The 24,206-nt window shown below is 42.2% G+C and overlaps 1 protein-coding gene across 1 annotated transcript in view; it reads right to left on the bottom strand.

The window, feature by feature from the left end:
* Positions 1 to 6,335: 6,335 nt before the first annotated feature.
* IFT74 (intraflagellar transport 74) overlaps positions 6,336 to 24,206 on the bottom strand; it is a 54,748-nt gene continuing 36,877 nt past the window's right edge. Inside the window, exons 13-20 of the mRNA XM_075560006.1 lie at positions 23,864 to 23,943; positions 18,893 to 18,946; positions 18,434 to 18,531; positions 17,531 to 17,657; positions 12,500 to 12,663; positions 10,782 to 10,907; positions 7,915 to 7,975; positions 6,336 to 6,573 (exon numbers count right to left, since the gene is read on the bottom strand). Of these exons, the coding sequence (XP_075416121.1) occupies positions 6,455 to 6,573; positions 7,915 to 7,975; positions 10,782 to 10,907; positions 12,500 to 12,663; positions 17,531 to 17,657; positions 18,434 to 18,531; positions 18,893 to 18,946; positions 23,864 to 23,943 (829 nt within the window). The 3' untranslated portion in view covers positions 6,336 to 6,454. The remainder of the gene's footprint in view (positions 6,574 to 7,914; positions 7,976 to 10,781; positions 10,908 to 12,499; positions 12,664 to 17,530; positions 17,658 to 18,433; positions 18,532 to 18,892; positions 18,947 to 23,863; positions 23,944 to 24,206) is intronic.

Raw genomic sequence — 24,206 nt, 5'->3', positions numbered from 1 at the left:
AAGGCCCCTTTGGTCGCGAGGGTTTTGCTCTAGTTTTTACCACTCCTACTATTTATACCTTCAAACCTTGGTAATTGTGACTAAAAACTGTATCTAGTGACACTTTAAGGTACCCTAATGGGGCAGTGGTTAAGCACTCAATTGAAAAGTCGGCGGTTCAAACTCTCCTGCTGCTCTGCGACTCTACACATATGTGTGTGCACAGAGTGTAATTTAGGACACGCTCGGGGCAGTGCTACTCTGTCGTATACGGGAACCGTGAGTAGGAACCAACTCGACAGCATATTACAACAGGTGACGCTTAAAAGCCTATGGGATATAAGTGGCCATGATCCAATTTTCATTAAACTGTTTAACCAAACCAAATGCACCGCCATCAAGTAAATTCTGAATCGTACTGACCCTCCAGGGCGAAGAGGCTGTACATCTTTCCAGGAGCAGAAAGCCTCATCTCTCTCCCTGGAGCGACTGGTGGTTTCAAGCTGTTGAACTTGCGACTTGTAGCTCAAGGCCTCATCCACTCTGCCACCAGGGCACCACTGCCCCAACTACAAAACCAGGACCAAAGGGCAAAAGCAGCCTGGTTTACAGGGACCTCCGATGTAAGCAAGAGGAATGAACTTAGCTCATCGGGCAAGCTAAAACTCCCTACTCCTCCTTTAGAAAGAGAAAAGAGGAGGGACCAGGGCAAAGAAGGAACAGAGGCAGAAGCATCCAGTGAAAGTGGCGTCGGAAAATCCAAAGGCCGAGAAAGCTGCAGGAGGAAGTGGTGGTTGCTGTTAGTGACACCGCCCGGGGCTGCGCCATCCTCACTCTCCATCTCTCTGAGCCCATTGTTGCAGCCGCGCGTCAATCCGTCTGATTTGAGTGATGGCCATCTGACAGTATGCTGCTGCTCTTCGTGCGATCTTCAGGGGCCAATGCCTCCAAAGCCTGTTCCTCTTTCCTAGCTCTTAGGGCAGAAGCTCTGCTGAAACCTGCTCACGATGGGTGCAAACCTGTAAACGATGGCTGCTTTTGCTGCTATTGGAGAAACTGGTAGCTTGGTATCCGGCATTACAAGCAGCAAGCAAGCCCTCACAGTAGAGCAAAGTGACAGGAGAGGTAGTGGCTGCAGAAATATTAGAGTCAAACTAACAGGGTTTACTAACTTTGGTAATTTAGATATTATTGGTGAGTTAAGAAGAACAATTTCCGTGACCAGGAGCAGTGCATGGAACAGAGAAAGGGAAGTGAAGCCGATGAGTTGTGGAAGAGCTTTGAAAAGAATAGGGGAGACGGAAATGTCCTTAGGTTGAGAGGAAGAAAGCAATATGGCAAAGGGGAAAGTCATTACAGGGGGGAAAGAGATAAGAGGAAGCCTCCTAAGGAATCTGGCAAGATTCTGATAAGCACCGGTGGAAGAATTAGATAAAGGACAATATCCTTCTCAGAAATTGGCAGCTGAGCCGGGACAACGAAGCTCAAATGGGGAAGAATGGGAACGAACAGAGCTGACTAAGCATGTGGTAGCGATGAGAGTGAAAGAAATACAATTAGTACTGTGTTATGTATGTTATGTCAAGTGTTCACACAACATTAGATTCATGGATGTGCCAAGACCCTTGGCAATGGGCTCATGGAGATGGAATGGATTGTCTAAGGCTCTTTCACTAATCAGTAGCAAGGGTGCGTCTTTAGACTCGACTATCTGTGCTCTTTCAGTTAGGACACCCTCCTCAGGAATGCCATCCAAGCAGAAGGTTAGGAGTCCCGGGAAAGCAGCAGGGGAACTGTGTGACTGGCTTGGTTAACAACAGGGAGCTGATGTCCTCCGAGAAGGAAGGACGATCTTTGCAGAGGTTAGCAAAGATTTCTGTAGCGCCTTCATATGAAGCAAGCTGTTTTAAAACCCCCAATGTGTGTGTAGCATGTACTGTGTATGTAGATGCTTTCGCCAGGCTAGGTGAAGTAGGGCTAAAGTCACAATCTGAGAGACCGAGACAAAATAGCTGCTCTCTGTGGTTGCTTCTCTCTCTCAAGTGACAGCCACCGAACACCTTCTATCCGAATTCACATCTACCCAAATAAATAAGATAGATAAAATACTTAAGAACAGTAGTCTACCACAAGGGGCTCGAGGGAAAGTAGTGGGCTGTGATAGTGTCCGTCAAGGCCACCTGTGCGAACCCACCAGTCGCTCCAGAGGAGAGTGATAGGCTACCCGCTCTGCTAAAGACTGAGTCGGAGAACCCTTAGTAGGGGCGTTCTATTGGGTCTTGTGCGGGTCACCGTAAGCTAGCATGGACTCCACGGCGATGAATGGAGCCACCACTGATGAGAATACATCCGGTTGCTGGTTGTTTAATGCTTCTTCATTCAGATTTTTAAAAATCAATTCTTTCCATTTTTAAGGGGAGGGGGAATGAATCTTCTTGAAGTAATGATCTGTAGCAGACCCTGGCCCTGCATTTTCCTTTCTATCTCACTGTCAAAAGCCCTGGTGGGATAAGCACTGAGCTGCCACCCTCTGTGGGGGGAAAGGTGAGACGCTCTGCTCCCCTAATGATGTACCGTCTCGGAAACCAAAGGAGGTCCACTCGGTCCTAATATCGCCGCTGTGAGTCAGAATCGACTTGACTGTACAGGGTTTGGTCAAAATCCCAGGGATTTCTCCATCATCGAAGTACAGTTTCAGTGCTGAATTTCATCTCCAGTCTTGGAACTGGGCATTGTTTGTGTCTCCATGTCTGAGGCTGACACCACACTGTGCGCAAACTGTAGCTTGGCACTTCCGCATAGCCTGTGAAACACTCTTTTCATCACTTCATACGGCAATTCTTGAGAAGATCATTAAGAAGCGGCACAAATGCTTGCTACGAGGAGTCACAATTGACTCCAGAGGCCCTGGGGTTGGTGTTTTGTATGCTTGTTGAGGTTTCTGTTGAAGGAGGCGGGAGGCCAGTGCCCAACAGGGTCATGAAATACCTTAGGAATTAAAAGTCTGATAGATCGATGCAATAATGCAAATCTGGCACTAGAAATCCAATCTTTGCTCCATGAAGACACTAGACCACAGAAACTTTTGAGCCCCTCTTCCCCCACACCAACCCCCTGCTCTTGCTGGAGTTTTTGTCTGCCCCACCCCTTTCTCTGCTGAGATGGAAACAGCTGACGAGTGGTTTAATAAGTGCCACCTTGCTTATCTTTGATCACCTGCCTCTCCTTTACTCACTAAGGTCTTTTGGGAACAGCTGTTCAGAGTTGACCACCTAAGTGTGCTCTGTGGCCTAGAGAACTGGAATGGGGCCACGGTTCTTTCACAGCTTCTCCAGCCCCTTGCTGCTGACTTTGCTAACTCTGGCAGGAAAAGGAACTAAGCCAAGGCACAGCTTCGAGGGCCGAGGTCCTCAGGAAGGTAAGGTTCATTTGCAGTAAATGTCCATCAGGCCTACTGATAACCACCCTGAGTAAGGGACCGCGGCATGTGTGGCAGAATGAACGCTAGAGCTGCAGTTGGTGGCAGGGATGCAGGCTTCATCCATCCATCCATCTACTGTATGGCATTTTTGTTATTTCCTCCCCAGGGATGCTGGCTTTTCTCTGTAGGCTGCATGGGAAGTTAGAGAAGCTGGAAAAGCAATTTTCTTTTCCTCTCCTTCTGAACCATTTCCCCTAATCCTGAAACACAAGGTCTCTGCTTTGTCTTTGGCAGGAGGGGGTAGGGTGGATCTGGGCTGGCCACCCTCATAAGGCGTACACCCCAAGTAACTAAGGGAAAGTTCATTTTAACAAGAAGTCAATAAAAGATTGAGAAAGGCTTTTTAGAACACAAACAGAGTCCAGACTGAGTTTATAATCTGTAGCCAATATGTTCACCTTCATGTCAGCTTGAACTTCCTTTAATACAGCGAGTTTATCTGCTGAAAATGATAACCCAGAAAATGAGTAATATTTCATTTCAGTTTCTGAGCTTAGCTATTGTCTTGTAATCTTAAATAGCTAACGTAGTAATAGTTCTTTCTTGACTCTAGGCCAAATATCATTTCAGCGGATTAACTCTGCCTTTCTTCTGTGGTATTCATGTGTTTTTATCTTGGTAAGGATACTGTTTTTGGCTGCAAGACTTTGAAATGAAGCTGAAATCAAGAATTTTGAGAATCTAGTTTTTCTGTTTCTTTTGTACAAGGTTTCACTCTTCAGTCCAACCCCCCTTTTAGGTGGTAGACCCTTTGAATTCTTCTGATTCCTGTTTACTCCGAATGCTCGCCGGGCTCTCCATCGGGGGTCCTTGTCCCTCCTGCGCCGCAGCTTCTTCGTGTGCAGCCACCCGGCAGAAAACCGCCACACAGCACAGCCTTGGTTACAGAATCAGATATTCTTGTTCCTCTTAAGGTCATGCCTCAAAAGGCTCATGGAAAAAATGGAATAAGAGGATCATGGAGTTTGTCCACAAGCTTTCTGAAGCCCTCTCCCAAAATCAGGGTTTCAGAGAAGAGCTGAGGCCACAAAGTCTAATGTGTGGCTATGTGAGAAAACCAGAAACCCAAACTCATTTCCATCCAGCCAGTCCTAAGTCATACTGACTCCACAGAGGGCTTCTGAGGCTGGAAAGCGTTACAGGAACAGATAGCCTCTTCTTTCTCCCGTGGAGTAGCTGGTGGTTTTGAACTGCTGATCGTGCAGTTAGCTTTCTAACACCTACTTCCCAGGGCTCCCAGGGCTCCTTTGTGATAGCGGCAGTTCGGTTTATTGAAAAAAGAAAAGCAACGCAGCAGTGCCTCGCCCACTTGGGCCCCCCCAGCACGGGGTCACTGCAGGGAATCGGCGCTCTTGCACACTGTGATCAGGCCGCATCTCTGCACACTGCGGTCAACAGCATTCCCTAACTCAAGCCGTTGAGATCATTATTATTATTCCCTCTTACTCATGAAGAAACTTAAATTTAGACATACTCGGGGAGTCCACAAGGTCAGATAACTAGTGGTAGAGCTGAGAGTTAAATGAACCGCTCTCTGATCCAAAGTTTGCACTTAACTCTACACTACAGACCTCAGTCAACAACATGAGACTTGGTTTTAAAAAGTGTTCTATACTGGAATAGTACTCAAGATTAAACATTCGGATGCACAAGAAAATACAGTCATCATGTTTCTAAATAGTATGTTTCTAGAGTTATAAATAATTCGAGTTTTTCAAATGGTTTATTAAAAATAGACAGCTACGTAAAAATCATCACTACATGCGACACTATGCATGACAGATGTGTAGATGTCCTCAGAAGAGACAGAAGAGACCAGAATTAGTTTATTTTCTTCATTCTATTTGTCTATCATTTCAAAAATTTTAATTTTTGAATTTAAAAAGCCTCTTTAAAGATATTAAATTTCGATGTAAATCTGTACTTTTATGATAGAACTTACAGTAAAGGAGATGAAGGATACAGCATTAATTTTGAAATTAATTACTATAATTCTCTAGTGGGACAATACTGATTTCTTCTTAGTTGAAATCAGAATGGTATAGTTTACTAAGACTGTTACCACAAAAGGAACATTACAGAAAAACTGGCCCAAGAGACAGCCAGAGACCCAGAAGCTGCCACGAACAAGCCTTTCATCTCTTGTGTGAATGGCACTCCTCCAAGCTCTCATCCTGGCTCTGCATTTTGCACCTTAACGTTATGACCAGATGACTGGCCCCAGGAAGGACTCCCCAGTTAGTGAGAGAGAGTAGCAAGAAGTCATGTTTACTTATTGATACAGGATACGGATGAGGAAAAAAAACAGAGCCTTGCTAACTCTCCCATGTTGATCTTCATTGGTAACCCTGCCCGGCATGTTTGTTCAGTCTGTAGCTTCTTTCCACGTGACTTACAAGGTATTATTTTAACACGGATAGAGCTTCCAGACCAAGAAATAGCCTAGTGCTGTATCCCAGCAGAGAATATTCCTATTGGATTTGTTGGAAGGCTCTGAGAGGAAGGAAAAGACATTAATGAGCATTTCCCTCAGATAACACATTTTAGTTTAAAGGAATCCTACTCAATTATGTTCCCCAAATATCATATATAAAATGAGTAATTTAGAGTGGAAGTTGGAAACTTTGTTTGGTTCAAGAAATTTCCAGTGTTTTTTTTCCCAACCCCTGCCAAACTTCTCATTGTTATAATGCAAACACATATATACATTCAAGGATAGGCCAATTTTTCTACTTTCTTTCTGGTTAAAAATTCTAGTTAGAACCAATCACTGCACATCTCCTCTCCAAGGTCAAGTTCTCACTATGGATTGAATTTTGTTTACATATCTAAGGATCAAATGTACATCATAGACAATAATGCAATGAACAAGCAATAAATTCAGAAATGTTTAGTAAAACTCTCCAAGGCGGAGTTTGGGTGCGTCAGTTTAGTTCAGGGAGAGGCCAGCATCGGGACCGCTCCTCCGGGGCCTGGCCGCTCGTTGCCTTTGTGTCAGTTTCTACTAGTGCTGTGCAGGGCATCCACGATGGTCTTGTTGTAATCTGCGATCTGTTTGCTCACGTTCTTCATAATTGGCCGGTAATCACTCTCTTGACTCTTGGTTGCAATGACTAATAAAGTGTTAAGGAATACACTGTTGGTAAAAATATTCGTCTAGGGTACCAGAAAGGAACCGATTTACACTGGCATTTTTTTAAATGAAAACTGGGGATAGTGAAGAAAAAAGGATAACTAGATTTAAAAATAAAACAACACCACGACATTCTTTTAACAGATTAGACACCGAAAGAAACCTCATCAGCCAAGCCAACTGTGGTTCAAAAACTTTCCTCCATTGTAAAAAGACTCTTTTATAGTTAATGTAACAATCCAATTCGAGTTTTGGACCAGCCTAATATTCAGAAGAACATTAAACACACAGGTTTATTTCAAATGAAAGATATTTAAGCACGTTCCTGAGATCAAGGGATGACTGCAGACAAGTTCTCTAGGTAACACACTTGTCTTAGTCACTTAGGGGGGACTGATCACAGTCATCGACACATAACAACCCCCACTAGACCCTACACCTCCAAGGGGACGAACAGCAGAAATGGGGGGGGGAAGATAGCGGTTGGTATAAGATATGAAAATAATAATTTATAATTAAGGGGTCACAAGGATGGAATGGGGAGGGAGGAAAAAAGAGGAGCTGATATCAATGACTCAAATAGAAAGTAAATGTTTAGAAAAATAATGATGGCAACATATGTACAACACTGAAGTGAGTTGCACTGAGCCATTTGTACTGCTCTATAGATTATTTAGCTGTTTATTTCTTATGTTATATATCTACCTACATAAATATACATAAAATCATAAGTGTCCTGGTTTTGTTTCTCTAGAGCAGTGGTTCTCAGCCTTCCTAATGCCGAGACCCTTTAATATAGTTCCTCATATGTTGTGGTGACCCCCAAACCATAAAGTTATTTTCATTGTTATTTCATAAGTACAATTTTACTACTGTAATGAATTGGGTGACCCCTGTGAAAGAGTCGTTCGACCACCAAAGGGGTCATGACCCACAGTTTGGGAACCGCTGCTCTAGAGAACCCTGTCTAGCGTAGTAGGTTATGAGTTGGGTTGCATGATCAGAAGTTGGAAACCCTAAGTTGCTCTGTGGGACAAAGATGAGGCTTGCTACTCCTGTAAACAGTTACCATCTCAGAAGCCCAAGGGCCAGTGCTACTCTGTCTTCTAGGGTTGTTGTAAGACTTGACTCCCCAGTCGTGAGTTTGGTTTTTAATTTGAACTCTTAGAGAATAAGAATCAAGACTTTTTCATTTGCCCTCTCCCCCAGAACTTAGCTCAGTGTTTTTGTACATATTAGGAATTTGATGTGTGTGTACAATTGAGTTGGGTTTTTTTGTAAGTCTATAAAGAAAGTTCATTCTCAGCTTTCTGAAGGATACATTCTTTCATCACAAAGTTATTTTGCTCATGGTGTTGCCACTTCCTTTCCAGATTTGTAAGCTAAAAACACAAAAGAAAAATGTTAACAAGTGCCCCAAATCAAAATAATTATGCATCCTTAACAGGGGATAAGAAAAGAGAGTTCAACTTCAAATCTTAGCAGATTTGTACTTGTATTACGATAAAGCCACCACAAACACAACGGAAATGTGGGGATAATTCAGCACAGCAGATACATTGATAAACACATGCAAGTGTCACTTCACATGTTTCTTTTAACTGGAAAATATCTATCGCATCAGTGACTGTGCCAACTGGAAGGCAATGTATTGTTTCTTTCCTTTTTGCTACAAGAACGTGAACAGAGGCATGGGACACGACGGGAATCTCGCCTCGAAATCTGTCTCCACAAATGTAACATATATTCTAAGATTATCAAAAGTGCAGCTATATAGGGGAAACTTCCTTATTTCCAGGGCTAAATTTCCTGTCTAAGTCTACCAGCTGAGATAAGAGCAGAGCTGCAGGGTGAAGATTATAAAAGGGCTGGCAAAAGTTGGCATGATTACAATAATTTCTGCATCAACAGGAAGCTAATGTGGATATTATGTTAATGGAGCTTCCTCAGAAGACAACTTTACAATTACAGAATTAAATTGTTTTACTGATTTAATTAACCTTGGACTCTGGGTTGTGGGCTTTATTTTTTAAGATGCATATAGTTTTTCCTCTAAGCAAAGGACTGTCTGAGAAATGAATCCTAAAATCATGTTTACCCTGGACATTTCAAGTAAGTAGCACTAATAATATTCCTTACTCTGCTTATGTTAACTTATTTTCAAGGCCACATTCAGTGTTGATGTAGCATCTGTCTCATTGTTTCCTCCAAATAGATACATCTAGATATTAGGGTAAATTGTAATAAATTACCATGTGAATGGCCTGTTTTAAATGAGCAGTTCCATATCAGAGTGAGTACTCTCAGATAGGACGTAAAGGTGAGAGAGGCCCGAGGAAGCAGGCCACAGTTGTCAGCGATGAATCCCTAATGCTCTTCAGGAAAGCCAGGGGCCAGGCCTCTGTCTCATCCAGAGAGGAGGATGTATCATGCAACAGACCTCCAAGGACGTGCTACACAAAAAATACTACTGCCAAAGGGTTGCCAGCCAGTTGGGACTCCCCACGTGGGTGGCTCCCATAGAAAAGGACTTGGCGATTAGCTTTCATAAAAATGATCGTCAGACCACCGTATGGTTTTTTCTACTATGGGCCAGGGCTACTCCATCCCATGGGGGTTGGATGGGTCAGCATCAATTCAACAGCATCCAACAAAAAAGACATAGCTTATTTACAGCTTCTGTTCATGGAAAGGATTACAGATGTCTAAACCAATTTCCCACAAAATCGCTTAAAAGATTCACTAGAATTTCCTCTGATTAAATATTAGAAAGATTTTTAAACTGTGGTTTGTGCTAAGATTTGTTGTTATCAGTAGTTAGAAAAATGATAAGCACCTGGTGTGGGAATCGAAAGTGGCCACAGCCTGGCTCTAAGAAGCAGTGTTTGGCAGTATCTCCCTCCTCCTCCGCATCTCTTCCGGGGAGGAGGATGACCAGGGTTCAGTAAGAAATGGCAACACTCAAAAAACCTCTCGAAGTGCGCTAAGATGACCTTGTCACTTAGACATCCACCTGTTTCTAGGTTGGCATATTATAAAGTTGAGACAGAATGACTGATTGTTCATTTGGATTCAGTAAATTAGTGATTTACAAGCTTTTAGCGGCGTGGCAAAATTTTATATGAAACTTTACATCTTTAGAAGAATCGAAGGGACAGCTTCTATTTTAATGAAGAAAGCAAGTTTAAGGGCTGCATGTATGGTTCTGTTTTTAATAAACACAGCATATTAGTATGTGTACAAAATTACAAAGAGAAAACAATTCCATAAAGGTATCACATCATTATGTTAACACTGATTAATTTTAGGTAATGGGAATTCAAGAGACATCATTTTGTTGTTCATGGTCTATGACAATATTATTACACAGAGAAAGGAGTGAATGTCTACTGCGTTCAACCTTTATAAATCATAACCCGGAACAACCTCAGACACAGTTTATGCAATTACCAATGGGCGAAGTGGTATAAGAATGGAACTGGCACACTTGTGCTTCCCAAATAAATATTCAAGAGTTGTAAAACAAGAAATTCAAGGATCTGACTTCATGACATTATGTGAACAATTTAAAAACTAGAAATAACCTAACACTCCTATAACAAGGAACTAGTTAAGTAAATTATGATACATTCATGTAGTAGAAAATCTACACTGCTAGCAATCACATTTTAGAAGAAAAACATCTGTTGACAAGGGAGAGCAGTATTTATAGTACATAGTTAAATCGTGAAAAGCAAGCTTCAACTAATATATATAATTTGATGCCATTTCTGTGAATGCAAAAGATAAACGTGTAGGTATTTGCGTCTATCTAACGTGTGTGCACACATGTCCTCAGTGCACGCACAGACAGACCCGCACCAAGTGACAGTTCTCTCTCCTGAATTGTGAGGCACAGTTCACTGGGCTTTATTTCGTGATTCTGCAATAGACATGCCCTATTCTTCACCAGTGTGGAAAGCTAGCACGTGGCAGGCTTCTACTCTAAGCTTGCAGAGGCGGGAAAGCAGCAAGTTTGAGTGGGATTGTGAAGAAGTGGGCTAGGTTCAAGCCAGAGGACTTGGGACGATACATAAAGCACATGTAGGAAAATGAAGCCCAGGGTTGCTTGAGGGTGAGAACATGAATGAAAAGTACGTGACCGACAGCCTGAGGGGATGAATCCCAGAGGCTGCTTTCCCTCCTCACCTGAGAATGTGTCTCATTTTCTTGCAGTTGTGTTTTCAGTGTCTCGTAGTCTGCATTTAATTTCTCCATTAGTTTCTTAAAAGCATTTCTATGAGTTGATAATACTGTTCTCTCTTGATGTAGTTTCTACAGAGAATGAAAAAGAAATAATTACAGGCCATAGTGATTTATTGGGTAGGCGAACAGAAATTGCACTTGACAAACAATTTTGATGAATGCATTCTGATGAAATTCTGCCCGAGTGATAGCTACTCTAAAATATCGTTGTAATAATGGCCTTGGAACAATAAAAAGCTATGAGCGTAAACTAAATAAAGGTGGGTTCTTAAGGCTGCCACGCCTACCACCAACACCCCCCAAACTTACTTTTAATTATCAATGTACACAGCAATGAAACCTTACTGCCAGGTTTTAAGTGGAGCTGTACCTGCATTTTATGAATATCTTATTATGTGACATGCTCTCTATCATGTAGCAACTTGGGAGTTCCTAGGCAATGCAAACAGTGATGCTCTGCCATGGTTACCAACAAGACTGGACGTTTAGCTGGCCTACAAATGCCTTGGGAGAAAGGGCTGCTGATTTATTTCCCCCAAAAAATCATTCATTGAAAATTATGAAGCAGATGGGGTCATCATGGGCTGTAGTCAACTCGATAGCAGCTAGTGGCACAATAGTTACATGTTAAGCTGCTAACCCCAAGGTCAGGAGTTTGAAGCCACCAGCCAGCTGATGCTCGGGGAAAAGACTTGGCTCTCTATGCCTATAGAGAGCTACCATCTCAAACCCACAGAGGCAGTTTTACTCTGCCCTAGAGGGTTGCTCTGAGTCAGAATGGACTCAATAGCAGTAAGTTTAAAATTTTAAGTCACCTATGAGATGACAAGGCATCAAAGGGATCAGGTATCAGGCATCAAAGACAAAAAAAAATCATAGCGCTGTGAATGAGGGGGAGTGCATAGTGGGGACCCAGGGCCCATCTGGTGGAAATTGAATATCCCCTTGCCGAAGGGCTGTGGGGAGGTGACGAGCCAGAGTGCAGTGTAGCAACGATGAAACATACAATTTTCCTCTAGTTCTTGAATGCTTCCTCCCCCCCCCACTATCATGATCTCAGTTCTACCTTACAAAACCTTACATAGGAACTGGAAATACGAGGAATCCAGGACAGATGAGGCCCTCAGGATCAGTGGTGAGAGTGATGATATTGGGAAGGTGGAGGGAGGGTGAGGGAGAAACAGATGACATGGTCTACATGTAACCTCCTCCCTGGAGGACGGACAGCAGAGAACTGGGTGAGGAAGACGTCAGATGGTGTAAGATATGTTAAAATAATAATTATTTATAAATTATCAAGGTTTCAGAGGGAGTGGGAGAGTGGGGAGGGAGGAGAAGATGAGGAGCTGATGCCAGGGGCTCAGGTGGAGAGTGAGTGTTTTGAGAATGATGATGGCAACATATGTACAAATACACAGGACACAAATGATGTATGTACAGATTATAAAAAGAGTTGTGTGAGCCCCTAATAAAATGATTTTTTAAAATTTTAAAGTCACTTTAAATCTCTAATATATATGTAAACAGTTTTATTATTTTTTCTTACTTTACATATCAAATAATCAACTAAAGATAACCAATCCCATAAACCACCTCAATGTTAAATTGTATCCACAAGAAACAACTTGGATGGTCACTTTGTACGATCTGTTAGCACTTACCTTTTTCTTTTCTTCGCCTGATGACTTCAGCGCTGTCAAATCGTTATAGGTCTCCAGATCTGCGGTCATTTGCTTGATTTTACCTTTCAGAGACTGCTGCTCCTCAGTCATCTTACTCTCCAGGAGCTCCATTTTTTGTAGATCCAGCTGTAGACGCTGACTATCTGAAACGCAGTGATGCGAGGCCACGATTAACAAGGCTTCCTCCCTTTCACACAGGAAGGAGATGTGAGGCCAGCTGTACCAGGCACATTCTAGGTGCCCACATTCACTATAGCCAGGGAGAAAAGATGAAGAACAACAGAGGGAAAAAGTCCTCATCGCCAGGTAATCGGCATTACTTGATGCATAGTTACCATACCTGCCTCCACGGTCATACAAACATGTAACACACAGGTGTCTTTTCTTATCTAATAATATATGAGATAACGAGGTATTTTTAAATCTCACGCACACAGTTTACACCCAAAGTGGGCAATCCCACCACTTGGTGGGCACTGGAGTGCTCTGGCAGGGGCGGCTACAAAAGTAGATACCTAGATTTTATCCTGGATTATGGGCTTCAGTACAAAAATTTTAATTATCATGGGGGCACTGAGTAATTTTTTTCTGAAAAAGAGGTGCTAGGTCAAATAAGGTGTAGTAAACAAAGATTTCTCCCAAATCATCTCCCCCAAATTTATGTTAGACTTAAGACACTGCTGGCAGCTAATGGTAAATGACTGTCAAGTTATCTCCCTGAAGGCAGTCGGTTGCCAGACTACTGTCTGGCCCCACCACAAGTAGGGCCTGCTGTTAAGGACAATGGGCTATTTCTCCCTAAAGGCTTGTGAACATCAGTCTGGTTCCTGTAGATGAGGTATACACCCTACTGATAATGGCTACTATAGTGAGCTAGAGACCATGTCAAACCGGCTCAGTGACATTCAAAGTTAGGCCCCCATCCTAAATCTAGGATCCACCCAACTTGTCAGATCTATACCCTTAATCCCTCATCTTCCTATTGCGTGTATATCTCTAGATTGCACCCCTCTCATTGCTGTATTACCTATAATATCCCCCTTCCTGTGATGTGTCTTTACCTGTAATTAGAGGGTTTGCACGCCGCCCCCAAATATATATAATCCTGGGTTAGCGATAAAGATCCTCTCGTTGGCTCCCCCTTCCTCTTCCCGTCCCATCTCCCCTGTTCCCTTTCCCCTTGTCCTCCTTCCCCTCCCCCTCTCTCCTGCCCTCTGGTCTCTCTTTCCACGTGGACCATCAAGTGAGGCTAAGGTGAGCAAGCTACCATGAAATGTGTCTGACTCCATTATTTCAGTCTCTCTTTTAATCTCTCATGTTCTCTATGACTTTATTATAATATTTATATATATTTTAACCGTACAATTGCGCCTATTGAACCCGCGATTAGTTGTGGGGGGCTGGCCTTTCCCTCACAATAAGGTTGGGAACCTATGGTCTATATGGAATAAATAAAACAAAATCAAGTTTATCAAATATATAGATATAGCACCATTTTATAGTTACATATACATACTTCATGGGTATCTCATTACTCCATTAAAAATATTGAGTTTCTATGATGTATTAGCTGCTGACATTTTATGGAAGTGAGCACAAACGCTGTCTCCCTCAAGGCGTCAACACCAGAGGTGAAAACAGATGATTCAACAAGCACGTGCAATACCCGGGGTAACCGCTAGGTAGAGCACACACGCAGCCACAGTGCATGAGGCAGGGATCAGGAACCGTTCTGAATGCCTGCTTTTTCACTTATGAAAATGTGTGGTTTTCTTTGTCTGAATCCTGCGTGGGTTCGATGAGCTTCTTGGATCTGTAGCCTAAGTTTTTCATCAAATTTTGGGATTTTTCAGCCATTATTTCTGCAATTACATCTTCTCCCTTATTCTCTCTCTTCACCTGGGATTCCAATTACACAATATCATCCCTCAGGTCACTTTGGTTCTGTGTTTAATTATTCTTCAATTTGGACAATTTCTATTAATCACACCTCAAGTTCATTCACTCCCCCCCCCCATCTCTAGTCTTCTATTATAATTATCAAGTGAATTTTTTCAGTTTTGTTATGGTACTTTCATTTTTTTTCAATTCTAGAATTTATTTGTAATTTCCATTTCTTTGTGAGAGTCCCCATCTATTCATTTATTATAATTTTACTTTTCTTTAAACCCTTGAACATGTTTATATAATTTTTTTTTAAATTTCACGATCTGGATTATTTTAGGCTTAGTGGATGGTGTGGTACAGCGATTTCTTCTAGCGATAGTCTTTGCAGCGACTGGCCAGGACCACCCAGCCTGGGTGTATTTTTTCTTTTCCTGGTGGGTCTTGGCAAGGGAAGGTGGGAGAAGATGCTGAAAGGATGATATGATTCACTCAAGAGTGGTGTTACCAGAACTAATTTCGATTAGAAAAACTTGGAACTCAAGCATGGAAATAAAGCCTGCTCTGCTACTTGGTATAAAATGAACTGTCAAAGAGGCACGAAGGGAGGATTAGCACCCCCATCAACAGAAATAAGCCAGGAGTAGAGCACATCTTTGGACCCTGAGAAGCCTGCACATTGAAGATTCTCAACCCAGGGACCTAAAGCTGACACGAGAAGACTGGCAGAGGAGAAGCAGCAGAGCTAGGGCACAAGGCAGAGTGATGGGCTTCCTGGTCCACAGACGGGGTAAAGCCGAGTGGCTTCAGCCAGGAAAGACATTTAATGTGTGAGCTGCTTCCAGGCACTTGATGGCGAGAGCTAGGTTTGCTGACCCACAGAACTAGAACACCTTCGAGCTGAGGCTTATCATGAAGCCCTATGCTCTTTGTAGCAGCCCTAAGAAGAGCTTTATCACATTACCTGAGCAAGACAAATATTCATAGAATAAATATTCATGTGGCTGAGAGGCCAAGGACCAGAGCCTGCAGGCATGGTTGGGAAGAGGTGGTCCTGACCAATCAACTGTGTCTTCTCCTGAATTGTAACCTGATAACTTCCCTGATAAAGCCCAGACAAGTGAGTATTTTCAGTTCTGAGCAGCCATTGCAGTGAACGATCAAACCCAGCTGAGACACAGAGTGCTGTGCGAGGAAGGAGCCATGTCTGAGCTGTCGGACTGAAATTGCCTTGGGCTGATGTGGAGCTTGATTCCCTCCCCCCTTGTGAAGTCAGGGGAGGTCAGACGCCATCTCTGCAGCCTTTTTACTTATAGTGACTGCTTTTCCCCTTGAGTCACATTTTCCTGTTTTCATACATGTAATTTTTTTGCTAGTACACTGAGCATTGTAAATGCTGTAGAGACTGCACTCTATTGTGTTCCTTTGAAGGATGTTGATTGAGTTGGATGCAAACTCTCAATTATGTCCCCACAGGGTGAGCAGCATCTAAATGTTTACTTGATTCTTTCATTTTCCAACTAATACTTCCCCCCACAAAAATCTACCTGATGCATGTATGGAACAGTAGTCAGGCATGGATTAGGGTCAAGTTTATATATCGATTTGAACGTGGCTTCCCTTTTTTCACCTCTAATTCTACTACATGTGATGGTTTGTTGTTACTAAATTCTTATCTCTACAGGGTTAGAAAGAGTTATGAGGAGAATCCATGTGTTGAATAATATACAGGCTTAAGATATTTAAAGCTCTAAAGAAATGTACTTGTACTGACCGCTGTGAAACAGCAATATAAACTGAACGGCAAGCTTAATTCGAAGATAAATGAATAGTAGAAGGTATACATTTTTTTTCCTGCAGAAAATGCTTTCTCCCTCCCCCAGGGGAAAAGGACTGGGTGGCACAGGCATAAAGTTTATCTTCCTTTAACAACAGGTTTCTGAAAAGCCAAAAGCTTCTCCGAGGGAAGCGGCAGGAAGAGGATGCAGTCCAGTTCCTTCTGATATGCTATGAAGCTGCAGAGTTTACCAAGCAGTGTGTACATAATAGCAAACTCTCAGAAGGAGCCACTTTGACCTGGGGAAATGTGTCTGAAATATTCTGCCATCAGCACATTTGTTTACTCCCTGGAGTTTCCTTTCCAAAAATATAAATAAAAACTGCTGCGGACAGACTGCCTCTTTCCGCAGGCACTCCGCCAGTGTTTCCCAACTTTTCCCTTCTCTATCGGCCCCTCCGGAGGTTTTGTGGCTCTTTTCCCTTTACTAATACATTATTAATATGCATATACTACACATATAGCATATTAGCTATGCAACTATGTATTATTTATACTGCATGATCATATTTACCCCTGTGGCTGTGGTTTGTTTTACCCTTCTCTAACCCCAAGATCTGGGAGGACCAATTTTAACCTACGGGTTGAATATACAAAGTATTCTAATTCTAGGTTTGGGAAATGATTCATAAAAGTGGAATGCAAAGTTCCATGATCTCCAAAAGAAGAAGGACAATATATATGTATCTAAGTTTCACTGCTGTGTTTCTCTAGAGAGCCCAGCCACAGGCACATTTCTACTGGTATACATGGGGTTGCCATGAGTCGAAATCCAACTGAAGGGCAACTGGTGGTTGTTTTTGGTATCCTCGGGTTACAGCGCAGACGTGGGGCATGTGTTCACTACCCAAAGCAAACTCATTGCTGCCAGTTGTTCTGGTCTCATGGCAACCGTACAGGGCAGGGTAGAACTGCCCATGGGGTTTCCAAGGCCGCAATCTTCAAAGAAGCAGACAGCCACCTCTTTCTCCCAAGCAGTAGCAGGTGGATTCAAATCACCCACCTTCAGCTTAGCTGTGGAGCACTTTAACCATTGTGCCACTCTTCTCCACAAGTCTCCCAATTAATCTTTTAAATAAAGGAGATTGTCACAATGTAATGTTAATAAGATGAGGTAAAAAGATCACCCAATTCTGAGGCACAGAATGACTGAGGCAAAAGGCAATCATTGTTTGGTGAAGTGAAGTTTTAAAAAAAAATCAAAGAAACCGAAAATGTATAAATATTGATAAATGCCTATCTGCTTCAGGAGAGAGGGGGAGATGTTGGAAGCAAGCTGGCTTTCTCACCTGAAGTCAAATTCCTAGCTGTGCTCTGTGATTTCTGCATTTCAGTGGATTTAAAACTGAGGTCATCTTGCATCATCTTCAGCTCTTGGTTGGTAATAGAAGATATCTGTTTCATACGATTTATATTCTGAATTTGCAGAGGGAAAAAATGGGGAAAACTCCACTCATTAAATGCTTCCAGAAAACCCTTGGGAAACACTTTCTAAAATGTGATGTTCTGATTAAGCATTCTTTTTTAAAGTATATCATCCACTGGTTTCTCTCAGGGAATCTAGGCTAACCTTCAGAATTATTTATCTTTCACTGGCTTTGTTTCTGTGACTATAGAAAATATTCAACTACATCACTTTAGGATCTCACCCGGAGTCTTGAAATATCTAGAATATAGAAATGAGAGCATGCATTTTCTTTCCCGGAAGAAGTTCAATAAATGCTTTTTTTTTTTTGATAACTCTAGACATTCAGTTCATTAAGTGAACAAAGAATCCTTTCTAATTACAAAGCAAATCAGTGTAAAACTATGGTAACGTGCTCAGAATAATGCCTAGATTTTGAAATTATCTGTGCACGTGTTATTTCGACAAGCTTGGAACAATTAACGACGGAAGAAGGCGCAACACTTACTCGGTGCTGAATACAGAAGTCGTGCACATGTCCCACCCCCTCCCCTGGCATTTTACTAGGGAGGCAAACATGAATGGTGACATTTACTAGCTTGCTGACATTTTACAAGGGAGATAAACATTAACAACTTCAAGGAACCAGATAAGGGGCAGGAGCAATTTAAAGGAAAGAGGTAAGAGAGCGGCTACGATGGTGGGTGGGCGCTCGTTTTGAGAGGCACTGGAAAAGGCGCCCACAGGGACCGCAGTGGGACGACAGCAGGGTGGGCGCGGCACTTACGCGACTGCAGTGCTCCAGAAGAGCCACGATGCTGGCTTCGATGTGCGCCTTCCGCTCCAGTTCCTGATTCTTAGTTTCCTCGAAAGTGTCAATAAAAGCTGCGGAGTCGTAAACATGATAAGAGAGGCTGCTGCTGAGATGGTTACCTCTGACCACATAAACTCTGACTTGCAGGTCTAAGAGGACCGCTCAAAAAAACGCAAAGCAAACACAAAGTGTACATGCTCACTGCTTTCATTAGCCTGAGTGAAAATTCCTTACAAACCATTTTACCTTCTTTCAACCCTTTCAAGCCCAGTTGTTCTCATCTCGACAATACAAGGAAACTTTAAAAGTCGCCACTCCTGCATTCAGAATGAGCAAGGAAATGTCCCCCAAAGATGTGTGCCTTGGCACAAACGAACAGTGCACGTGAATCTTAGAATACAGTCTCTTCACATCTGTGAGGTGAGAACTTACTGTCCATATTTTCCTCTCTCTTTTTCAGTTCCTTGTACTTCTGATTCATTTCTCCTAGAAAAGATACCAAAACTGTAACATGAATTTGAAAACCTTCCGACACAGTGTTCATCACTCTGGTCATTCGACTCTGAACGTGTTCCCGTGCTTTGTGTTCCTTCTCAGCTGGAGTGCCGGGAGATTTAAGATTCCACGAGTATCACCTCTCGCAGCCGACAGAATGATCTTGCTGCTGAGGCACCTAGGACTTTGATTGTGCCGGCAGCCATATGCATAAACTATCATCTTCACATGTGATAAGTCACCCACATATCTACTGCAGCTTTAATTAGTTTGGGTGTCCTATTAAATGTCACCTTGCTACATTCGGCAAACTCTCCCTCTCACTGCTACCGAGTCCATTCCAGCGCATAGCAACCCTATAAAAAGAGCAGGATTGCCTCGTTGCGTCTCTCAGACTGCATCTTTCCGGGAGCAGTCAGCCTCATCTTTGCCCACACGCAGAGTTGGTGTAGCATCACACGGTCTGTAAGATATTTTACATTTTGGCGGGGCCATTTCTCTAAAGAAAACCCCTGCCATCGAGCCGCCTCTGACTCAGAGCAACCCTGTAGCGCAGGATAGAACTGCCCCCTATGGGTGTCTGAGACTGTAACTCTTAATAATAAAAGTACAACAGCTTCCAATCTTTGCTTGCAATTCTGCAGATCAAGAAAAAGGTTATGGTTCATGTTCCGTTACTCTTACAACCGAAAAACCAAACCAAATGCGCTCTCATTGAGCGAGCATCAACTCATAGCAACTCTACAGGAGCTCTGTGAGGTTTGAAATGGTGAACTCTCTCAAGGGTGGGATTTTGAACTGCTGACCTTGAGGTTCCTTAGCAGCTTAAGTCGTAACCATTGTGCCACCAGGACTCCTTCTTACTCTTAAAAGAAGCATCTAAATCATAGATTCCCAAACTTATTTGGCCTACCACTCCCTTTTCAGAAAAAATATTACCCAGCGTCCCACAGGTACTAAAGTCCATAAAGTCCAGGACAGCGTTCTGTAGCCCCCTTGGATTGTTCCAGTGCCGCCCAAGGGGCGGTACCGCCTGCTTTGGGAAACAGTGATAAAAATTATAGGATAAGTTGCCAGGCATTCAGAACTTACAACAGTAAAATATATCTAACCCGCTTACAGCACTTTGTCTTATTTTGTTACAATATATATTAATCACAGTTTAGCAGCTAGTTATTTACATGTCTGTGATATGTTAATAAACTGAATGCTATTCTGTTTTATAATCTAATCAATCTTTGAGAAGATACTGGACACAATAAAAACAGAGATACATTTTAGTGAGTAATCAACTCTAAAAATCCCACTGGAGAGATAGATGACTGAATACTCTCTACTTGGTGAATTGCATTCCCTGATTCTGGTCTGTTTATTTAGACTACCAGAAAACCAGCCCCACCTTGTGGATAACGGCAGTATTATCAATTCAGGCCTCTGGGAACGTACACACACTTTTAGGAATGGTAGAGCTCTGTGGATATTAGCTTGAGCAACAGAAACTAAAATTTTTATAAATAGCATTGGGGAGAAAGCACTTTTGCACATTGTTATTGGTTATATAAAATGCACAAACATTTCTACAAAGAAATTATTAAAAAATCAAAATTACACATATAACTTTCTATTTATAATTGCACACTGAGAAAGTATTCCTGAGACATACTCAAGCTGAACAACATGTATGAACAGAAATGTGTACTTTGGCATTGTTCTTGGTAATAAATAATTAGAAACAATTCAAATGTCAATGAGAAAACTCAACAATGACTATTTAATATGTACTAATTGTGACTGTTTAATAGGTGCCAGGCATTACTGTATAAATCCTCTGACATTGGTTGCTAAGGCATGCCATTTTTCAGAAGGAACTATCCACCTTATAACGAAGAATGGAGATTACATAGAGGGAAAATGACTCCAATACACAATAATTACCCCGCATTACTCCATTAAGAAAAAGTTTCTATGTGTACGGTCTTCCAGAAGTTTGTGGAAAGTCCCATGCTCTTTTCATCCCATTTCCTCACTAGTACAAAACCCTGGCACATTACTGTGGGTCTAAAGGGTGGCATCAGACGGTCAAGTGACTCCCTCTGAAGGTTGTGGCTGAACCGGAGGGGAAGAGGCACCCCTTTTCACTGCACATACTTTTTTGTAAGGCTTGAGTTTTCATATTAAGTTCATGTGGGGTTCACAGATAGGAAACAACTATTTTTCCAAAACAAATTTATCTGTGTCTAAAAAATAATGTTAACTCTGTTCAAGAAAAAAATAAATCCATCTGGAAGAGGCGGTCTCCTTCCTCAGAGGCGAACTGCACAGTTAACGAGAAGGGTCATTGGAGGAAAAAACCAATGAACTAAAAAAAGGCAAGAAACAACCCAGTAAAACCCAGCTCTGGGAAGTTCTGGATGAGCCCAGGTGGTTTATAGTGGGTGTTTTCTTGGTAGAAATGGTGGCACTGTGTTGGATGAATGGGAGAGGGGGGAAGACCGGAGGTGGTGGGACCAGATAGGCAGCTACTGCCGTACGTCGGGTAAGAAATAATGAAATCCTTAACTAAAGAGGTCACGTTCTTACAAGTAAATTTCTAACAAAAAACGTGTATACTGTTGCATGAGTTATCAAGGGTGAGCACAGAATAGTAGAAAAACAAAACTAATGGACTGTTACCATACACATATAAAAGTACATGTGCAGCACATATTTGGATGTATAAATGTCAACATTTATACATGTGAAAGTGGTCTTTTTGCCACTATTACCCTGCACTACAGAGAGGGGTTTTTTCCTCATAAAAGAGGACAAGAGAGGTTTTTGAAAAGGACGAGAGGAGGTTAAAATTAAAGCATTCTATGGACACGAGAATACTGGCAATTGATAATGAATTATTATCTCCAACATTAGTTTTTTTCTGGAAAGAAACTGAATGTTGTTAGCAATTTAAAGTCATTTAGAATATATCCTACAAAGTATCTAAATTCAGGGCAGTAAGGTGACAGGGAGGGAGCGTCCCAACAAAATTCTCATGCCTTTGAACAATGAGCATGTGAACTGTAGAAACCTCCTCAGCCCATTTTTCTAGTCTTTTTTTCACCATTGAGGTTTTTAATGTTTGTCAAATGCCTTAATAAGCCTGATGGTTGTCTTATTGCCATCCTTTGAGAAAACCTACAACCACCCCTTTGGCTTCAAATGAAACGGCCGGCATAACCTTCTGAGATGACGTCTCTGCCTTGATCCAGGAGATCCCCTCAGAACCCACTGCTTGGAATAGCCTCTTTTTTCTTCTTTCAAGTCATTCTAACGAAACTAGGATAAATGTATTAATGAGAAAACATGTTTGCAGCCTTCCACTGAATGCAGAGGGCTGCTTAACCTCCCGGGTGGTGATCGCAGAAGCGGTGACCCCGAGCCACTCTCGGGATTACACTGCAGAGAAGTCCCTTAAACGTGTTCTGTTTGTAGAAAAAAACCCATATGTATATGGACCAGAATCCTCATAGCAATACTTTTTGACTTACCCTCACATTCATAATAATTCAAGCGCATATTACCCAGTTGACAGTTAACTTGTGATTAATCCACTATGGAAAACCTATTTTTCTCTTCCATATGAGAGAGAGGTGAGTTAGCACACTTTCCCTCCGGTCTTTACACATTCCTGGGAGACTATCACAGCATTTCCACTAATTCAGCTCCCCAGTTCCCCAGGTGTCTGGATTCTGCCTTAGCTTGTCAAGTCCCACTGTTGGGCAAAGCTGGGCGGGAGAAGATCAGGGTACTCAGTACCTGCTCTGTCATTACTGTGCTCTGGGGAATGTTTCTGGGTTATTTGTGATATTTGTGACTTGATCATCACTCCACCTCCTAATCCTGCCTGTTCCCAGTAACACTGAATAAGCATGATTTAGGATTTATAACAACTTTAAACCACTTTACTTCATTTATTTGGGGGAGGATAAAAACTTCAATTTCGTACTACTAAGTACAGTTTCTCTTCCTTTCCAACCTGGTCCCAGCACTGTGGCTCTCACAGAGAAGGGTAGTGAGAAGCGTCCCTCTGCTGTTACCGAAGTGGTGGCCCGAGCCTGCACTATCAGCATTCACAAAAACATGCGGGAGTGGGCTGCAAGGGGCAGGCCCTTCTGGCCTTCAGGATCCAGCAATTTGCCAGAAAAGACATGGGAACATCAGAGGTGCTGATTGACAGCAGTCTCATATTGGTCAGAGCAATCAGGAATGTCCCATATTGCATCTGGGCACGGTTGTCCAGAAAGCATAACAGGGATGAAGATTCACCACCCAAACTCTAGACCAGGCGTCCTCAAACTATGACCTGCGGGCCACTTGCGGCCCGCTGAGGAACTTTATCCGTCCCACCGGGTGTTTTTGCCCTGTTTGTTTTTTTATTTCAAAATAAGATATGTGCAGTGTGCATAGGAATTTGTTCATAGTTTATTTTAAACTATAGTCAGGCCCTCCAACGGGTCTGAGGGACAGTGAACTGACCCCCTGTTTAAAAAATTTGAGGACCTCTGCTCTAGACACTGGTTACCTAGGCAACTGTTACCTCTTTCAACAAGAGAGTCAATTGTGGATGAAAATGAGCAGCTCATTATTAGATAACATTATAAACCCCCCCGCCCAAATCCCAAACCTAAATACATTTCCTACATTATGCAACAATTTTTTCAAGTTATTGCAGGGTGTGATGTGTAGATAGTTTTTGTAATATTACTTACAAAATTTGGTAGGTCATTTAGCAGTTGAATGAATGTCATAAAGAGTTACATTTTAAATTCATGGAAGTTAAATAGTTAATAAAGAGTTCAATTAGCTTGCTAATACTGTATACTACTACTATTCCTCGGTTAATCTACATTATGAAAATATCAGAAATATTACCTTGGTGTTCCTCTAAGTCCATGTCAAGTTGTCTAATTTCTTCATTAAACTGATTTATTTTTTCTTTTATATCTGTTAACCTGTTGAAAACATTACCCAATGAATTTATGACAGATAATGTAAGCTTCAGTAAAATAGATAAAGGATCGGAATAGATGTTTCCTTTTTGGAAAATATGCACAATAAAACATAGACCAATTCAGCCACATCTGCATGTACAGTTCAGTGATGCTGGTTATGTTCTGCAAGTTCCTCAATCATCCTGACCCACTGCTTCAAAGCTGTTCCTCTCGATGAACATAAACTCGCCGCTCCCTGAGGTTCCCACGTAACGTTTCACTGC

Source organism: Tenrec ecaudatus, chromosome 10 (genome assembly GCF_050624435.1).
Source record: "Tenrec ecaudatus isolate mTenEca1 chromosome 10, mTenEca1.hap1, whole genome shotgun sequence".
Taxonomy (NCBI): domain Eukaryota; kingdom Metazoa; phylum Chordata; class Mammalia; order Afrosoricida; family Tenrecidae; genus Tenrec; species Tenrec ecaudatus.
This window is presented reverse-complemented; position numbering and strand designations above follow the sequence as displayed.